Genomic DNA, 18,471 nt, shown 5'->3' with positions numbered 1-18,471 from the left:
TATATATATATATATATATATATATATATATATATATATATATATATATATATATATATATATATATATATATATTATATGCGCACATTAAAAGGTTTCTTATTTTTAATGTTATTTTATAGAACTAAAAGCTAATTATCAATTACAAATAATAAATTGAATTTAAGTAGATGAAAAATTATATATTGTTTTAATATTAATATTATTTTAATTACTAGTGGTGTTATTTTATTATTTATTGTTAATTTATATTTATTATTAATAAGAATTTTTTTTCAATTTTAATTATAATATTTATTGCTATCATTATTATCATAAATGAATAGGAAGGGAGAAGGAAAAGTGGTTAATAAGTCAATAATTTTAATAAGGAAAAACTTCTTTTAACAACACTTTTTTAATAATTTTTTGACAATGCATACGTGGCAGTTTGTGATTGGTCCGTTTTAAATATTTTTTAAACAAAAATTCAAATAGATCAATAAAATGATGACACGTGTCCCGTTATAAAAAAAGTTGTCAAAAAGTGTTGTCAAAATATCATTGTCCTTTTAATAAATACATGAATAAATGAAAAACGTTCTAGTCAATTATGTTTGTTTGCATAATGAATGAAGACGATAGTTTCTATGCATATATGGAATTTGAATTCTCTGCTGACAGGATTTTTTAAGCTGAATTTGTTTGTTCTATCCTCTGCGGCATAACTGACATGGATAAAGGCAGTAATAGATGATAGATAGGGTTGAAACAAGCCAAGCTGGATTACGTAGTACAAAAACATTAGTTCATGCATATTGTTTACTCTTGAGGAAAGCACAATAAAACATCAAACACAACACATCCTTGTTAGAATCAAAAGGCAAGAGTCCATAGAAGTTGTCCTCAATCACCTATAGTTGCGGTATACAGGTGTATACATGCAACTCTCAGCATACTTCACAAGATCCTGAGGTCGTGGAAGACGAGTGGCCAAGCCTACAAAAACAGTTGTTTGGTTTACAAGGAAATAAATGAGGATGAAAGATCAAAGAGAATGAGCACACACCTAGTTCGTAAGCCTTGGCAGCAACATTTGCTGCTATATTTGCGGAGATTTTTCTGATATTAGAGAATGGTGGGTAAATCAAACCATTTCTGTAGTTCTCCTCGCTCACTTGTTTTGCCAAGGCTTCAGCTGCACAATTCACAAGAATGTCAATGAATTTACTATCTAAAAGCATTTTTTATGTGTAAGCACTGCTTATAACATGCCAAAAGATTGCAATAGTTGATATTTTTGGCTTGCGTATGTATAAAATAAAAGAATTCATGAATATTGAAATAGAATGAGTTTCCGTCAAAGCATTTCCTTCTCTACTATCCGTTTCAAAAGAAAGCTACTCATCATCATAATCATGTTCATTGGATTTATCTTGCTAAAGTTGTCACATTCACTTACAAGCTGCTAGAAGCATATCATCATGTACTCGAATAGCTCCTGAGATTACTAAACCCAAACCAAAGCCTGGGAAAATGTAAGCATTGTTGGCCTGAAATAACAAGGAAAGCATCAGATGCGATGTTCTGTTGTTTAACAGATGAAAATAGAGAAACAATAATGAATTTGGAGAAGACTTTAAAACCTGGCCAGAAGCATAAACTTTGCCCTTGTATTCAACTGGATCAAATGGACTACCACTAGCGAAAATTGCACGACCCTTTATTTGAAAACAAGAAGATTAATATTCTTGCAAAAATGTACGAGAGTTGGGCATAATTTGCATAAAAAAAAAAAATGCTTAACCAGGCCCAGAGAAAGATGCTATCATCAGTCTCTTTACCTCACTCCATTGGTAAGCCTCTTCGGCAGTACACTCAGACTGTGAGGTAGGATTGGAGAGAGCCAAAATGAGAGGTTTCTGCAAGTTGGCATGGCAGTGCAGTTCTTAAGTAAAATTGTATATCTAAATACTCATCCACAACAAGAGTGAGATTAGGTTTTACATCATTGTTTGAAGTCATAGCCTCAACCACTTCCTTTGTAAATGTTTTTCCCACACCAGAGGATCCAATCAAAACTGTAGGCTTGATCACCTGAAATGTGCAGTAATTAGGGAGAAGGATATACCCCTTGAAGACCATATGCAAACATATTAAACACCTTCACGGCTTCTAGGAGACTGTTGACTGGCTCATGTTCATGAGCCCAGGGCTTCTTGAAGTGTTGAAGTGAATTCTTCCGGGAACTAACAATCAAACCCTGCAACAGAATGAAAATAAATAAATGCTTTAGAAAAGTGTATAAAACTAAAATTTAATAAAAAATTAATCAGCAGAGAAGATTTTCCTGCAGAAACTTGTCAAGCAATCTACTACCTTTGAGTCTACAAGCCATATCTTCTTGCGACTCTCTTCTATGGGTGCCTTAGTCTGCCAGAGAAACAAATAGAAATACATATAGAACGTCACCAGCCGTGAATTGAAATGAACTAAAGAAACCAGTGTTGCTGAATAAGTGACTGATTCACCTGCTTTGACATCTCAAGAGCTATTAACTCTGCTATACCAGTTCCAGCCTGAAAGTGTACAAATAATGAATTAGACAAATTGATTTGTTAAGTAACAAAAAAATGGGTAATTAATGGCTTGTATTATCAGCCTCAGAATGTAGATGAAATTTAGATGATGAATAAAATTGAATGATTCATCACTTTAGTTACTTCTCTTTACTTCCGCAGCATGGAAAGAAGCATAAATAACAAGTCAGAAAAAAGAGACCAAACAGAAAATGGTCTTACTTCTCCAGCACCGAGAAAGAGGAATTTGTGCTCAGGTAAGGTCCCACCAATGAGCTTCAGGGCTGCTACAACACCAGCTAGAACAACAGATGCAGTCCCCTGAAATAACACATTAACAATTACAGAATTCTAACAATGCTCCATAAATAGATGCCTGATTTTGCGAGATAAATTACCTGTATATCGTCATTGAAAACAAGATGTGTTGTACCATATTTAGCAAGCAACTCAAAAGCATTGTGATTTGCAAAGTCTTCAAACTGCAAAAATCATTTGAAGTTGAAAGAATGAGGCATAATAAGTGAAGAAAAGGTTTAGAAGCCACATAAACCATGCATAGAAAATTTGTATCGACCTGTACAAGAACTTTTTCTCCGTAATTTTGCTTCACAGCAGTCATGAACTCATCCAGAAGGTCGTAATATTCCTAAAATGAAACCATTAAAGTTGCCTCAGATCAAAACAAGTTATTAACTGTACAACAATATATGATAAAATAATTCTTAGTAAGGCATCTATCTTATACAAACCTGCCCAGTTGCCCTTTTTTGTCTGAGGCCAATGTAAAATTCATCCTTCAATAATGTCTCATTATTTGTCCCCACATCGATAGTGACAGGCAAACACTGAACACAAATAAAATCAAATGAAAGGAAGGGAGGAAGAAATTAAGAAGACAAAACACAAACATCATATGTAACATGTAACAAATAATGGAAAATCCTTACAGCTGAAGGACGAACTCCTCCTAGTGCAGTGTACAAAGCCAATTTACCAACAGGAATCCCCATCCCCTGAAGCACAACCAACGTAATTAGTTATGTGTTCATCCACTTTCACATGTCTATAATTTCTGTGCAAATTAAGTAGTTCAATTCCCCTGCATATGTACCTGACATCCAAGATCTCCAAGTCCCAAAATTCGCTCACCATCAGTTACAACAATAACTTGAATAGTCCTCTCAGGCCAGTTTTTCAAAACCTCAAGGACTTTACCCCTGCAAATGGCCAACAACTTCACAACCTCGCACCAAATATAGCTGAAAGTTTCATACTAATGCAGGAAAATGAAGAATTATACTTTTCTTTCAAACTAATGTAAAGACCCTGAGGACGCCTGAATATGCTCCCATATTTCTGGCAAGCCTCACCAACAGTGGGAGTATACACAACTGGGAGCAATTCTTCAACATTGTCAACGAGTAGTTTGTAAAACAGCCTTTCATTCCTCTCCTGTATGCAACAACAAAATGCTGCGTTAGTTAATTCTCAGCTTTCATATCCTCATTTTATATAAAATATTTCAGTTCTCACCACATTGTTACATTTTCTATGTTCTTGCAAAATTGAAGGGCATCGTGTATTTGCAGGGATATAGTTCAAAGAACTACTAAGAGAAAAAAAGAAACCATGAAAGAAAGAAATTACTATCCAGTATTTGCCATGATATCCTGCCCATCTTTTCAGCAGAAAACTTAATATGAACAAAAGCGCCATGAATGAACAAGAGAACCTAAACAGGAACTAATCTTATGATGTCTAATCTATTTATAATGACTTGAAATTCTTGCCTGAAGTTCCATCATGGCCACGTACTTTTGCAAGGGAACTTTATACTGCCTGATGTTGTGCATCAGTTTCTTCTCCTGTAGAGAGTACAAAGAAATAATGAGACGAAAGAGGGGGAGAAAAATAATACTCTCATAGATTTTAAATAAAACTCTTTTCAGAAGGCACAAACCTGAAGTAACTGAGTGAGGACAGTGGGAGGTAGAAGTCCACGCAAATAGTGTGCATCCCTCTCTTTCTCACTGAAAGCTAGCCCTTTGTTGTACTGTGGATCCCTTAGCAAAGACCAACCACTGCATGTAAAACAAATTGCTCCAAAACTCAGAAACCACAAATTTATATCAGATAGATACTCGGAGTCATATCAGAGAAGTGCTTCTGTCTACTAAAAGATTAAATAGTACATGCACTCATAAAGGAAACGATGTTCATACAGCTATCTAATCACAAATTACCGTATAGGGTAAATTCTCGATGTTACATTAATATCTTAAAAACCATTCTAACATGAGTTTTAATTGGTTTACCATGTATGTTTTTCTATGATAATGACTGTACATAGAAATAAAGAGGTTACTATAATCAACCCAGTAGTAACGGATAAAAGAAGCAAAATGGCAGAAAAGAAACACAGAGCTATAAGCTAAATAAAACACACAATTCCATGAAAAGATACAAAAGAAGCCACATCCAACACAACTTGTATATTGTTAATGATGAAATACAATATTAAGCATGATACACCACATGCAATTGAACTCATGAAGAAGTATAATGACTGAGAAATGCGTGTGATGTGAGAGGACCTGGCAACTGAGATAGTCCATGGGGTGACAAGTTGGTCCTCGGTGGCGCGATCCTCGCCGTAGACATCCTCAACGCCACCGCTGACGGTGGATCTGGGGCTGAGGTCCAACACTGACTCTCCATCTCTCAGTGGCTTCAGTACGCTCTCCATCTTCCTACCAATCACTTTCTTCTCTTCTCCCTCTTCTTCTTTACCAGTGTTATGGATATTATTATGTTCACGAACCTTTGAGTTCACACGCAACACAACTTTCTCTGATATTTTCCTCTTATCACCGCCACACCAGCCAGAAATTCCCAAGTTTTTTGAGCACCCGTGTCCCTGCTTCATAAAAGTTAAATGTCAAACACAACAATTATGACGAGAGAAGTCAAGGAACACTGTGCAAGTGGGGTGCATGTGTCAATTCATTTTCTACTCGAAAAACCATGTCAAGTCTCGTCTTCTGTGCTTTATCGTTACAATTTTACTACGTTTTGCAGATGGTTAACTAATGGTGACCATGTTGGAAATTTTCAAATCTTAACCAAAAAACAAGTCAAATACGAAAAAAAAAAGGAACCATCTCTAGTTGAGAGTCGTTAATTACCATTAAATTGGCAGTGTTCAACGAAATCATACGAGGTGAGAGAGAAAAAAGACAAAGGCTTTGTCTCTGTTGGGCGATAGTAGATATATAGAATTTCTAGATGACACTGTGAAATACGTGGCACTGTGTGGTCTTAATTGACTTGAGGAAGACTTTTTGTCTGATGTCACGTATTCTTGTTGGATAAAGGGGATCAGATAATGTTAGGAAATTTGTTGCAGCAATAACTATCTTTGGCTAAAAAATTATTTATTTCAAAGTACACAGTATTAACTATATTATACTTATGCTTTGTAACATGGTTGAAGAAAGGTGTCCAAATTAGAAGGAGCTGTTATGAATACGTGCTTCATCCAGGTGAGAGTTGTTTGTCCAAAGGAAATTTTTTTTTAATAATTTTTTTTTAATAATTTTTTTACAACACATACAGTAAAATTTGTGATTGATTTTTTTAAATATTTTTTTAAACATAAATTCAAACAAACTAATAAAATAATTATATATGATTTGTTGTGAAAACGTCGTTAAAAAAAATGGTAAAATTATCAAGATGCTTATCCAAAAGGAGCAAGCGTGGAAATTTTAAAACTAAAGAGAACTACTGATATGGTATATTGATCATCACACGCAAAGTTAGAATATTCTTGTCTATAGTACTTTGTATAAAGATATAGATTTGTAGTATTGGACAATTTATTTTATTCTTTTTGGAATAAGAGAATTTTTTTAAGGAGAATATAGAGATAACTTGTTGGGTTTTGAATATGTTTATATATAGAGATAACGGGTTATTTTTAAATAGAATAAATAAGTTTTAATTAACTTATAAATTTTAGTGTTTATTTAAATTTATTGATGTGTTGTTTTGTTTGTTGTTAATGAGATGGTTTGATTATTAATTTTTTAGCTCGTCAATTAACTTGTTTATTCCTTTTCTAATTTCCACTCGTTCATGGATCTAAGATTTATGAATTACATGTTTTACCTATGTTAAATATTAATTATTGTTAATAGTACAACATTGAGCATATACACATTAAATTATTAATATTATGTGTGGAATTTTCTAAAGAGTTTTTTGGTGACTTAATTATTAGACAATTCCACATCATAGTGATATGTTTTATGTTAAACATTTTAAATGTTTAATCTACTTGACTTATGTTTTGATAATTAACTTTGTTAAAAGTTTTTGTAAAATTACAAAGGTTTAACTACAAAGTAATCAAAATCTTTTCGATCATCCAAAATATTACAAATTATGAGTTATTTTTTTTTTCTTTAACTAATGTGAACACTTAAAATGTCTTACGTGATAAATTTACTTCATTTGTTACATACTTTTCATTGAATTTATTCTAACGTATTTAATTCTTCAGAAATAAATGATTATTATTTTATTTTATTTTACAGTATTAATTTGATTAAATTGTATTTTGATAGAATAAACAATAAAAAAGAGTTTTTTTAAAAGTACTAATTTGATTAAATTATATATTACTAGAATAAACAATAAAAAGGAGTTTTGAGTATAACTATTATATTAAATGTAGACCACAGTTTTTGTGGATATTAAGGGTTATCGAGATGATAATATACTTTAAATTTTCTTGAGTTACTTATTATGTAGTTTCAAATTTTCTAATAGAAGGTTGTTATCTATTATATATATTACAAAAAAAAAAATGCATAAATACTACTATTTTGTCACAAGTGTGGCAAAGTATTTTTTTTCTTTATTTAAATACTACTAACTTTTATGTATTTGTTTTAGGATTTATTAAGTTAAAATGTATGTGTTTGAACTTTTAGTATTGACTTAAATGAGGTGAATATATGGGTGGTAAGTACGTTTAGTTTTAATATAATTTTGGTTTAAGATTAATACACATAAAGTACATTGTTCAGTTTCATCTGTTTCTCTACATGGAGAAACGCTTAAACAATATAGTATTAAAATAATTACACTTTATATTTGTTAATCAAAATTTTTTGTAAAAGGTGACACATTCTGTGCTCATTATAGTCATTAAAATGTGACATATTTCACATGAGATCTATCTCTAGCTCATGAAGATATTTCACATCAATTATAAACATAATGGATCTATATTAATTTAATGTGAATATTACATGTTTAAAATAGTTCTTATGCAAAATGATAAATAATCAACATAAATATAAAATGTTGATGGTATAATAATAAAATAAATATTTTTTATAAGATGTTTTAGCATAAGTATAGAGATATCTTTAAACAAATTAAAACATTTGCATGACATGTTTTACATAATTATCAAGTATTCCTTTTATTTCTACTTCTCCTTCCCACTAAAGATTTTATAATCAGTTATCATCTTCGGCGAGGCTTCTCGATCGGATCTACGTCGAACTTCGTTGGTGTTGTTTTGGGTAATTTGAAGGTTTAATAGGTTTGGAGGTCCTTATATTTGGGGATTTGTTTCAATTGGGTTCTCCAATTTTGAAAGTGATCAATTAGGTCCCTAATTTTGTCAATTTGAATCAATAAAAGTCTTTCCGTTAAATGCAGTTAATGCTGTAAAGTTTTTGAACATGTGACACGCTTATTTGAAGGTGAAATCCCTAAATTAAAAGGGATTTCACCCTTTTATAATCCACCTATGCACTTGAAACGGTGCCACCTGGAAGCGTCAGCGTGCCACATGTTCAAAAACTTCACAACGTTAATTGCATTTAACAGACTTTTATTGATTCAAATTGACAAAATTAGGGACATAATTGATCACTTCAAAAATTGGAGGACCCAATTGAAACAAACCTCCAAATATAGGGACCTCCAAACCTATTAAACCTAATTTGAAACCTCATTTATGATTTGCTTTGATTTTGGGGCTGAATCATGTGATTGGGCTGCCGAAACAATATTGTCCATGGTTTGTTTTCCGGAATTGCTTCCTGCAACCCCACCCAAATTTCTTTCTCTACCCTATCCTTATGTGAAATTTCAATAATAACCTTTGTTATTTAATATTAACTTTTTCAGCCACTTTCTTCTTTATGTTGTTGTTGTGCATCTTCGCTGGTGGTGGTGTTGTGGTCGTAGCTTCAATCAACTTGCCTTCAGCCGAGGGTGCTTCGCACTCCCCTCATTCAATTCATCAAATTCATCAAATGTATACATTTAATTTTAAAATTTAAAATTAATTAAAAATAATACAAATTTATAATATATAAATGAGTCTAAATCGGATTAGGTTAAATTAATCATTTAAAATTGATCATGTAATATGTTATTGGGTAATTATTGAACATATCTAATCTTGTAGTGAATATATTAATAGAAAAAATGGACAAAGAGGAGAAATGAAAGTGGGTGTTATATGTGTATTACCTAATTAAGCAACAATGGTCTTTTGGGTCCTTAGTGATCCCTAAAGCAGCATGTACTTTATTTTGTGTTTGACAAAATGGCTCCAATGTTTGCCATAGCCACTGCTTTGGGAAGAAATAGACAAACTAATCCACACACTAACTAAAGTTCCCTCAAATAATACCACTGACCCACATCTATTGTATGCCCATTACTATCACAGAATCACACTTTTCAATCACATCATTTTTCCAAAACAATTTCTTCTTTCAAGCTGTAATGAGGGTATGTTAAACCTAAAATACCAATGCTTAATCTATACAATAATAAATTTAATTAGATTGAATTGACTTTGATCCAAATAATCAAACTACTGATCATTTAAATGTTTTTAAATTTGAAAAAAATCATACAATCTCATCTTATTTGTGACAACATAATCATATGGTTAATTACAAACTGAACGATCAACTAGTTTATAATCATACATAAACTGGTCGGTGAACCAACCAATCAGATTACAAACAGAATTAACACTAAAATTAATTATATTAATCAATCAATAATTATATTAATTGTAAGTAAGATCGTCATTGGATTCTAATTAGGCCAGTACTAATAAGTTCATTTCGAAATTTATAAATACATGTTTAGTATTCAAATAATTTGTTACACTAATCAAATTTATTATTAACTTTTTCAAACAAACATTGACTTTAACATCAAAATATTGTTTACGCATAATAATTCAACTCAATCGAACGGTAACAAGAACAAATTAGAAATGAAATTTTAACCTAAATTTGAAAATTAGAAATCTTTTTATAAAAACATACTTAACCTCGATCCATAAATTGAAAAATTCATTAAGTATATACTTTAAAGTTGAGAGTTTTAACTTGCGAACATTAAGAGCCACTATTTTTGTACACGATGATATTTTTGACATTGATAAGAAAAAAAAAATGGAAACGAAGATACGGATCCCAAATGTTGAGATTCAATGATTTTGTTTATCTTTTGGCAAAGGGCTTTTTTTGAGATTCAGATGATGGCACACGACGACAAGTGCCAAGCCAGCAAAACTAAATAATAAAGTGTAGTGGTGTTATAAAGACACGCCTTTCAATTAAATAACTCATTATTTTTATCATACGTGATAACTCCAAAGTACATTGAAATCATAATTAAAAAAAAAAAGTTCAAATAATGATTTTTATATACCAATCTTTTTCAAATTAGATAGGTAAAATTCTTCCTCCTAATATTTTAAGAAATTGGATATCCCATACTTACATCAATTTAAAAATACTACTAAGTTTTTAATTCAAGTACTAATAAACTCGATCTTTTACATGATAGTTCGAGTATTGTAGTTGGAAAGGAAAATTCAATAAAAAGTTATTAGTTATGTTTTTCTATACAAAAAAGTAATTATTATAGATAAAGTCAATAAATACTCCACAATATTAATTTGATATATAAAACCTAATGTCGAAAATAATGAAACTAGTTTATATTTATATGTTCAGAAGTAACCATTTTTAATAGCATAACATTTTCAATATAATTTTTTTACAGGACAGCTTGTTAGAAATATATCTATATGTTAAAATGAAATTGTTTTAAGCTATTAAATTTTTAATAAGATTTTGGATCATAAAAAAAAACAAAATTAAGTTTGAAAAAATTAAAGTATAAATAGAAATTTATTTATTTGAGTGTGAATTTTATAACACTTTTAGAAGAGAAAAAAATAAAAAATATAAAAAATTTTGGCAGTGTTAAACTCATATAATATGACTCTTATATTTTAGAAGAACTTGAGTTTATAACACAATCCCATTGATTGATACTTTAAAAATATATTTAAATTTAGAAGCAAATAAATAATATAGGTTTCATTTCGTTTGACAAAGTATTACTACATTAATTAACGAGTACTAGTCCTTTCTAATACTCTTTACCCCCAATCATTAATATTCTAAACTTACGATATATCTTATTTTAAGGGAAGGAAGTAAAATAATTAAACTTCACTAGTTAATATGTTGACTTGATTTTCATCCACATTTTAATTAAAATTATGGCCAACATTATTATATATTCATTTCATTTTTCCTATAATTTGATGATGAAGTTTTAATTAGGAATGAAAAATAAAAATTAGTACATGAAATATATATATATATTTTAAAATTATTTAAAATTTATATTTTGAAAATCTAATTTAAAAAAAATTATTTAAAATTCGAAAAGTATGTATAAAAATAAATGTAAATATTTATGGGTATTGAGGGTATAAAAGAATATCTATTTATAATTATCCGACAAATAATGTAACAAGTAATAGTATAAATAGAAGCGCAGGTTATGAAAAAGGAGAAATTTAGAATGATTAGAGCAATTGAGGGACAAGAGAGACATAAAGGCTCTAATAAAGCCAATTTCCAACTCACCAAACTTGAAAAAGCTGTAAATTAAATTTCTGGTCAGATAACCAATAGCTGCATTCATCTCCCACTTTAATTTATTATTGTGCAAAGTTGCAGTAGGTGCATTCCTTTATTGGGACTGGGAAATTCCAAACCACTGGAGGAAGACACGCACAAAAAATTTCACAAACAAGCACATCACATCTCTTTTTTTTTTTTTTTTCTTTTCATTCTTTTCTTACTTTACACTGGTACTGTCACCAACATTCTCAAACCCCAAATACTGGGAAGAAAGAAAAACATAGTTCCAAAACACTAATATACAGTGTAGTATAGTGTAGTGAACCGAAACAAGACAGTATAAGCAAAAACACAAAATAAGCATCAGGACAATCATCTCCCAAGAACCCATCCAAAAAAGCAAAGCTGCTGCATCCAACGAAAGCAACAAAGTCACGTCACATGCCATCCATGTCACAGTGCAAATGATCAATCTGATCATGTAACTCTCATGATGTAGCAGCCAAAAATATGCGGAAGGCTTTGTTCATGCGAGATGACAAAGGTTGTTTTTTTTAAAACTGCAAGTTGAAAACAGTGGAATGCAATAATTTTCATCTGCTCCAGGAAGTATGATATGGGGACTCAAGATATGCCATTTTTTTCTGCAAGTTGAGATCTTTGTAGAACTTCTTAATGAATTCTTCGGCTGCGACGTCGACTTGGCTATCCCCGTCGTCTTTGAGAGGGAAGGGTGAGTCGGTGACTCTGAGTTGTTTGCCAACGGGGCTTTTTCCGAAGGCGGGGAAGGGTGAGTTGTTGGCGTCGTTGTTGAGAATTTCGAGAACCTTCTGAACGGCGGAGAGGGTGGAAACGTCGTGGTATTGTTGGGAGGGTTTGGAGAAGCGGTGGTTTTTGTGGGTGCGTTTGACGGCGTGGAAGGGGATGGCGGGGCTGTTGCTGCAGCTGAACTCGTAGTCGCGTGGGGAGATGAAGGTGGCGTGGTTGTGGTTGGAGCGACAGGTGAAAGAGGCCATGATGTAGTGGTGGTTGAGCATGAGGTTGTTCACCAAGGCTTTCTTCCCACGCTTCAGCATGAGATGGAACTCCGCCATTATTTTGCTCTTCGCTATGCCCTTCCTCAACATGAAGAACATCACACGTATGATGTTCCATACCTTCTTCGCCACCACCTGCGTGCTTCCCTCAATTTCCATTTTCTTTTTTTTTCTTTTTTTTTATGTCTAAATGCTTAGAGAGAGAGAGAGAGAGAGAGAGAGAGAGAGAGAGAGAGAGAGAGTAATATTTGAATGATTGGAATGTGTTTTGGTATGCAATGGGAGAGGTGGTAGGAGCTATTTAAAGGAGTCAGTGATGTGCAAGTGTGTTGTTCTTATTATTATCTCATTATCATTATTAATCTTTTTTTATAACAATTAATTTAAAATTTATGTTTATTAATGGGATGAAAATTGTTTAAACGGGATATTATGGTTTAGAAATACAACCACGACAAAATCTCCATATTTAACAATTATAAACCTATTTGTATCTTTAGCATAATACATTATTACCATACGTTAAAAAATCAATCATTATAAACAAGTATGCTATACACAATAACTTATTTTAATGCATAATTTTATTTTTATCTATATAAAAATAATTAAAACAGTGTAAGTAATTAAAAATTATATTTTAAAATGAATAAATAAATTGTAAAATTAACATCATAACTTAGATTATTCATTTTATATATAAAATACATATAAAATTTATATATACATACATTCTTCAGATGATCGTGTATTATATTGGACGAGACAATAAATGAAGTTTTTCCAAAAAAATAAATAAATAATATGCCACCAATGATTGAGATAACGAGTGGGACACAATTACTATGAGAGAATGAACAAAGAAAGAGAATAAACGAGAGAAGAGAGAAAAACATACGTAATAAACTCAAGCTAGAGTTTAAAGATGTTTGTTATAATTCATGTTCTATTTTTCTATTATACTACACATTGTTTTACTTGAAAAGTAGTTATTATAATGCATAATTAAAAAAAAAATTATTACATATGATATTTTAATCAATATTTATGAGAATTTGTATTTTAATGATAAACAAAAAGAAAAACTATAATTACTTCATAAGTTGATATTTCCATCTCTTTTTCTTTCAAAATTTGCTACATTACCTAAATTTATAAAAGTGATCATTTGCGAACGATAAGGGGGTTGAAACGTTGCGATGAAATTTTAAATTTGTATTTTTTTTTTGTGTTCTTAGGCATAGTTTACGCATATGAAAAATCTCATTTACTACTATTATTGTTGTACTTGGAATAATTTATAATAAAAATTATTTTAATGACCACTGCTATAAAAATTTCAATTATCAAGACCAGTTAAACAAACAGAAATAAAAGGATTGATATATATATTATATATGATAGATTGGAGAAGGTGAGAGGAAATTTATATGACAATGACAAAAATGGTTATTTAAAAGCGTACCATTGATGTTGGTAGGTTGGTGCATTACAAGGAATGGACGTTGGAGTTTACTCGAAGGTCTCCCTGATGGAAACCCATGTTTATTTATTTTATTAAATTTCATTTTTACACTTTAATAAAATTATCAAGAGGACTTCGTCGATATAAACTCCATTTCTTAAATAGAGTTTTAAACTTAAAATTTGTGCATAAAAAGCATAGCTTATTAAAATATATCCTACCAGAAATAATTAGTCAATTATTTTAATAGAAAATATTTTCCGTAAATCTAACGAAAAATAGTTATGGGTAAATAAATAGATTTGCATACCAAATACAAATAATTAGAGACGTTATTTGAGATTTTTAGCCAAGTATTGTTGCCGTATTGACTAAGTATTGATTAAATGTATTTCAATCGTGTAATTTTTGTAACAATAATTCAAATTAGTAAATAATATTATATTAATTATATCATTTTACAGTACACGTGATAGAAAATAAAATTTTATCGTGACAATATAAAATAACAAAAAGAAAAAAAGTGATATTTAGATTTCTCTTAAAAATGAAAAAATAATTTCTGACTATATATAAATCTCTAATTCTTGATATATTGGTCAAAATACACAATCAAGTTTCATTGAATAATTTTCAAAATGTTGCCTCATCCAATGGTTAAATAATTGAAAATAAAGATTTTACAAAAACAATTTAGAAAACAGAATAATATTAGGTTCAATTTTCTAAAATTGTGAAACTTAGTTTTCTAAACACATACCTCAAAAGGAAGATCCCAATAACTAGGTTGAAGAAATATGTATTATAAATCATGTATAAAAGTTTTAGGTCAATCTAATAGTTAATAAAGTATAAACAACAAATATGTTAATGAATATTTAAAAATGTATTGTGTAACTGGACAATGAAAACAAACATCTCACAAGTCTTATAATCTCTACCGTCAAGTTCCACTTATATATATATATATATATATATATATATATATATATATATATATATATATATATATATATATATATATATATATATATATATATTTTATTTTATTTTTTTCTGTGTCATTTGTACTGACCTTATTATTCGAGGAAAGTGTGATATGTCAACACGTAGTTGACTGTTTAAATTACATTTTGGCTTACATGATTTACATGCATTTTACTTTTGATTTACGTTTTTAAGATGTACGCGACATTTTTTTTTTCCGTAAGAAATCAATTATATTAATAGAAGTTTTCTGGAAAGTATGCATGAAAACTAAAATCACGAAAGAAAGAGTAGCGTTTGATTTCCAGAAATAGATTAGACACTAGAAGGTGTTTTTTACTAATTAGTTAAACGATAAAACAATTTCAATTTATTATTTATTTCATTACTTTTTAGTCGTTAATTAAAAATGTTTATACTATAACATAAATAATAAACCACCTACATTATGAAAGGTGTCACCATTGAATAATGCCCTGTTTGGACCAATTTCAGCACTGCAAAAACAAGAGATCCATAATCGTCTTGCAATCCCTGTCAAATATCGAGAGGTGTGATTGCTCCAGCCATTAATTTTCTGTTTACGTTTCATATACAACTTCACAGTGTAATAAAATTTTGATATCAACATTTTCAAAATTAAAGAACCCAACAACACTGAATAACTATATATTTTTTGCACCTCTCAATTATAATAGAAAAAAATATAAGTCACGACCAAAGATAATAATGTAGGTTATTTAATATGTGTGTATCGTTATCAGTGTCATTTAACGAACACCGCTAAAAATATCTCACGGCAAAATCGCACTCATCGGTCATGAATAGAACAAGTACTTTGGAAACGTGGCATTCTGGTGTGGTGTTTCTCTTATAAGACCAGAGAAAACATAATATGTTTTAATTTAATATGTGTGATTGGGAAAACATTACAAGTATTAAAATTAGAGTTTTAATTTAATGATTTCATTGACAGTGAGACATTGTAACACAATTGACACAAATTATCGAAAAACAAAATGCTTATGTGTATTACATCTAAAATTTGTCTTATGTAATGTGTCTCTATCTCCCATTGTATCGTGGCATTCTAATCTCTAGCGTTGAATATATAGGTACGAAAGATCAATTCTCTCATTAATTCAGAACAAATGAATATAGATTAGTTACAAGAGACAAAAATAATTGAAAATATAATATATCTAGCCTCCTCTTTATAAAAAATACTATATATATTTAAATATAGCAAAATTTGTTAGCTGAATTGGATTTTAATGGCAATTGAATGTGCAATTCAATATTCAAGTAGAATTTTCTTAGATGCCAGAACTTATACATTTTTATAGAGGAATTATAAATTTATACGTTTTCCAATAATATAAATTTAAGTTATTTATTTTTATATGACATACTTCCTTTAAGAAATAATATTACAAACTTTATTTTTTTTTAATTATTATTGTTATTATTATTTGTTGTTACATGGTCGATTAGATAAATTATTAATCCAATTTATAATTTTTTATTACAATATGGTATTTTGAGTCAATTATCACTAATATACGGTTAATGACTTTTTACATATTACGTATGTTATTTTGAACTTTTTATTTTGGTCCTTTTTAGGATTAATATTAATGTGGGACACATGATTTAAATAGAACGAAAAACACTTAACATAATTTTACGTTAAACAGTACAAGATTCAACGTAAAAACAGTCATTTTCATCGTATTATACCATGTTTGACATAAAATAAATCTATAACCAATAAAAAAAAGGTTATAATGAAATAAATATTTGAGTTTGTTTTAGTTTTGTGTGTTACATATTAAATAAAGGATTTTAATAAAGTTGAAAAATAGTTAGTAAACAGACACAAGATTGAGATGTACATCTTTTTAAATTAAAGAACTACTGAAATATCAAATTTTCAATTAATTATGGACTTCAATACCCCGATTCAATCTTCTCACTAGGTGGTCCAACATCTTTTTTAAATTTAACTTATTCTTCACTAACTCATCTTCAATTTTAAAAGAAATCATACACAACACACAAAATTAAAATAAATTTAGAAATACTTATTTCATACTAACATTTTTTATTGGTGATTGAAATAAACCAAGGTAAGAATCGAGGTTCAATTCCAATTTTAAATATCATGAAAGTTCAAAATACGCAAACTTTTTTTACTAACATATACTTACATTGACAAACATAATATACAAACAAAGAAATGTAAGATCCTGAAAATTTATAAAGTTATTGGGCCTTATGTTGAGACAGTCAGCCCATAAGCTAAGGACCCATGACCTTTATTCAAAAAATAATAATCAGATTTTTCTCATTCTGTATTTTCCTTTCTCTCTCTAGACAGAGCTCTTTTCTTCCTAAGAAGGTGCTCTGCCTTCTCTCTAAAAGATCTAGACACTGAACCTTTTAAAATTTAATTCGAAGGTGCCTAAACGATCGCGGTCGCAAGGGCTTCAACTTGAACCAAACAATTTCTTATTCCAACCAGTAAGTCCTATTTCCCCTTCTCTTTCACTATTCTAGAACCTAGGGCATGCAACTTTGTTGGGTTCATGTTCCTAATGTGTTTTTCCTTCCATTCTCTGCCTATCGAGCTCTAAGAGTTGTGTTCTATCACCAATTCGGTGATTTGTAGGTTCTATAAGTTCAACGCTGAGTGGGTTCCTGTTAGGNCGTTTTCAATTTGCTACTTTTAAAGAAAACCAGGTAAGGGGAGCTAATTATGTTTCTTTAAATTGTTTATATGCTTTGTATGTATGGTGAATTTTATTTTGGTGTGCTGTTTTGGAATTNCATATTAAGTTTTATGAATATTGGGAGATATGTGATGAGTTATGAAACTGATGAAAAGTGAGTATGCTTACTCTATGATGGTTTGCCTGTGTAGTGATTTTATTGAATTTAATGATTGTAGATTAAAATGTTATGAGCTGTTTGGGAGTGGAAAATTTTGTGTTAGCAGTGTTAAAAAAAAAAGAAGGGAAAAAGTGATGATTGCATGGATCTCTGCTATGTCCTTTGATAATTACGTGAGTATAGGTATGATTTGGGGTTTAATGGGAGAATGAATAAGAGAAGTGAGGGTGGGTCCACTTAGGAAAAGAAAAGGGAGAAGATGAAAACAGGGGATGTGCTTAAATATTAGGTGTAACAGGAAGAAGGTATAATAATATGTTATATTAATATAATATAATATAATTATATATGTATATAAATGTTGCAGGAAAGAAAATTGGATATGTATAAAACAAAAAGATTATAGTTATTATAACCATAATAATTTATAATATTATAATATGAATAAATGTTGGTCCGTTAGTTTAATATAAATATTAAATTGTTTGCTTTAATGGTTTAATGGAATATTATATTAAAATTATGAGTTAATATAT

The 18,471-nt window shown here is 29.9% G+C and overlaps 2 protein-coding genes and 1 long non-coding RNA gene across 5 annotated transcripts in view; 1 reads left to right on the top strand and 2 right to left on the bottom strand.

Moving 5' to 3' along the window:
- Positions 1-738: 738 nt before the first annotated feature.
- LOC106766850 (NADP-dependent malic enzyme) lies at positions 739-5,825 on the bottom strand. Of its 3 annotated transcripts, none has more exons than XM_014651619.2 (20): positions 5,747-5,825; positions 5,156-5,478; positions 4,522-4,642; positions 4,352-4,426; positions 3,862-4,013; positions 3,673-3,778; positions 3,509-3,574; positions 3,311-3,406; positions 3,136-3,207; positions 2,957-3,040; positions 2,781-2,879; positions 2,511-2,558; positions 2,359-2,412; positions 2,144-2,242; positions 1,987-2,076; positions 1,824-1,901; positions 1,626-1,700; positions 1,442-1,532; positions 1,049-1,177; positions 739-978 (listed from the first exon to the last, which is right to left on the bottom strand). In XM_014651619.2, exons 1-20 carry the CDS (start codon positions 5,774-5,776, stop codon positions 890-892), a joined length of 1,977 nt encoding a protein of 658 aa, XP_014507105.1. In that variant the 5' UTR covers positions 5,777-5,825; the 3' UTR covers positions 739-889. The 3 variants fall into 3 exon arrangements, with proteins under 3 accessions (XP_014507105.1, XP_014507106.1, XP_022639963.1); XM_014651620.2 differs by lacking the exon at positions 5,747-5,825 and adding an exon at positions 5,576-5,602; XM_022784242.1 differs by lacking the exon at positions 5,747-5,825 and adding an exon at positions 5,585-5,602.
- Positions 5,826-11,531: 5,706 nt separating this feature from the next.
- LOC106767165 lies at positions 11,532-12,857 on the bottom strand. Its single transcript, XM_014652005.2, has one exon. The coding sequence runs from the start codon at positions 12,748-12,750 to the stop codon at positions 12,148-12,150; it is 603 nt and encodes a 200-aa protein (XP_014507491.1). The 5' UTR covers positions 12,751-12,857; the 3' UTR covers positions 11,532-12,147.
- Positions 12,858-17,408: 4,551 nt separating this feature from the next.
- Positions 17,409-18,471, top strand: part of LOC106768097 — a 2,260-nt gene continuing 1,197 nt past the window's right edge. Inside the window, exons 1-2 of the long non-coding RNA XR_001376222.2 lie at positions 17,409-17,566; positions 17,715-17,785. This is a non-coding gene — a long non-coding RNA (uncharacterized LOC106768097). The remainder of the gene's footprint in view (positions 17,567-17,714; positions 17,786-18,471) is intronic.

The sequence above is a fragment of the Vigna radiata genome, chromosome 7 (assembly GCF_000741045.1).
Source record: "Vigna radiata var. radiata cultivar VC1973A chromosome 7, Vradiata_ver6, whole genome shotgun sequence".
Classification (NCBI taxonomy): domain Eukaryota; kingdom Viridiplantae; phylum Streptophyta; class Magnoliopsida; order Fabales; family Fabaceae; genus Vigna; species Vigna radiata.
The sequence above is the reverse complement of the archived record's forward strand: the minus strand, read 5'-3'. Positions and strand labels throughout refer to the sequence as shown.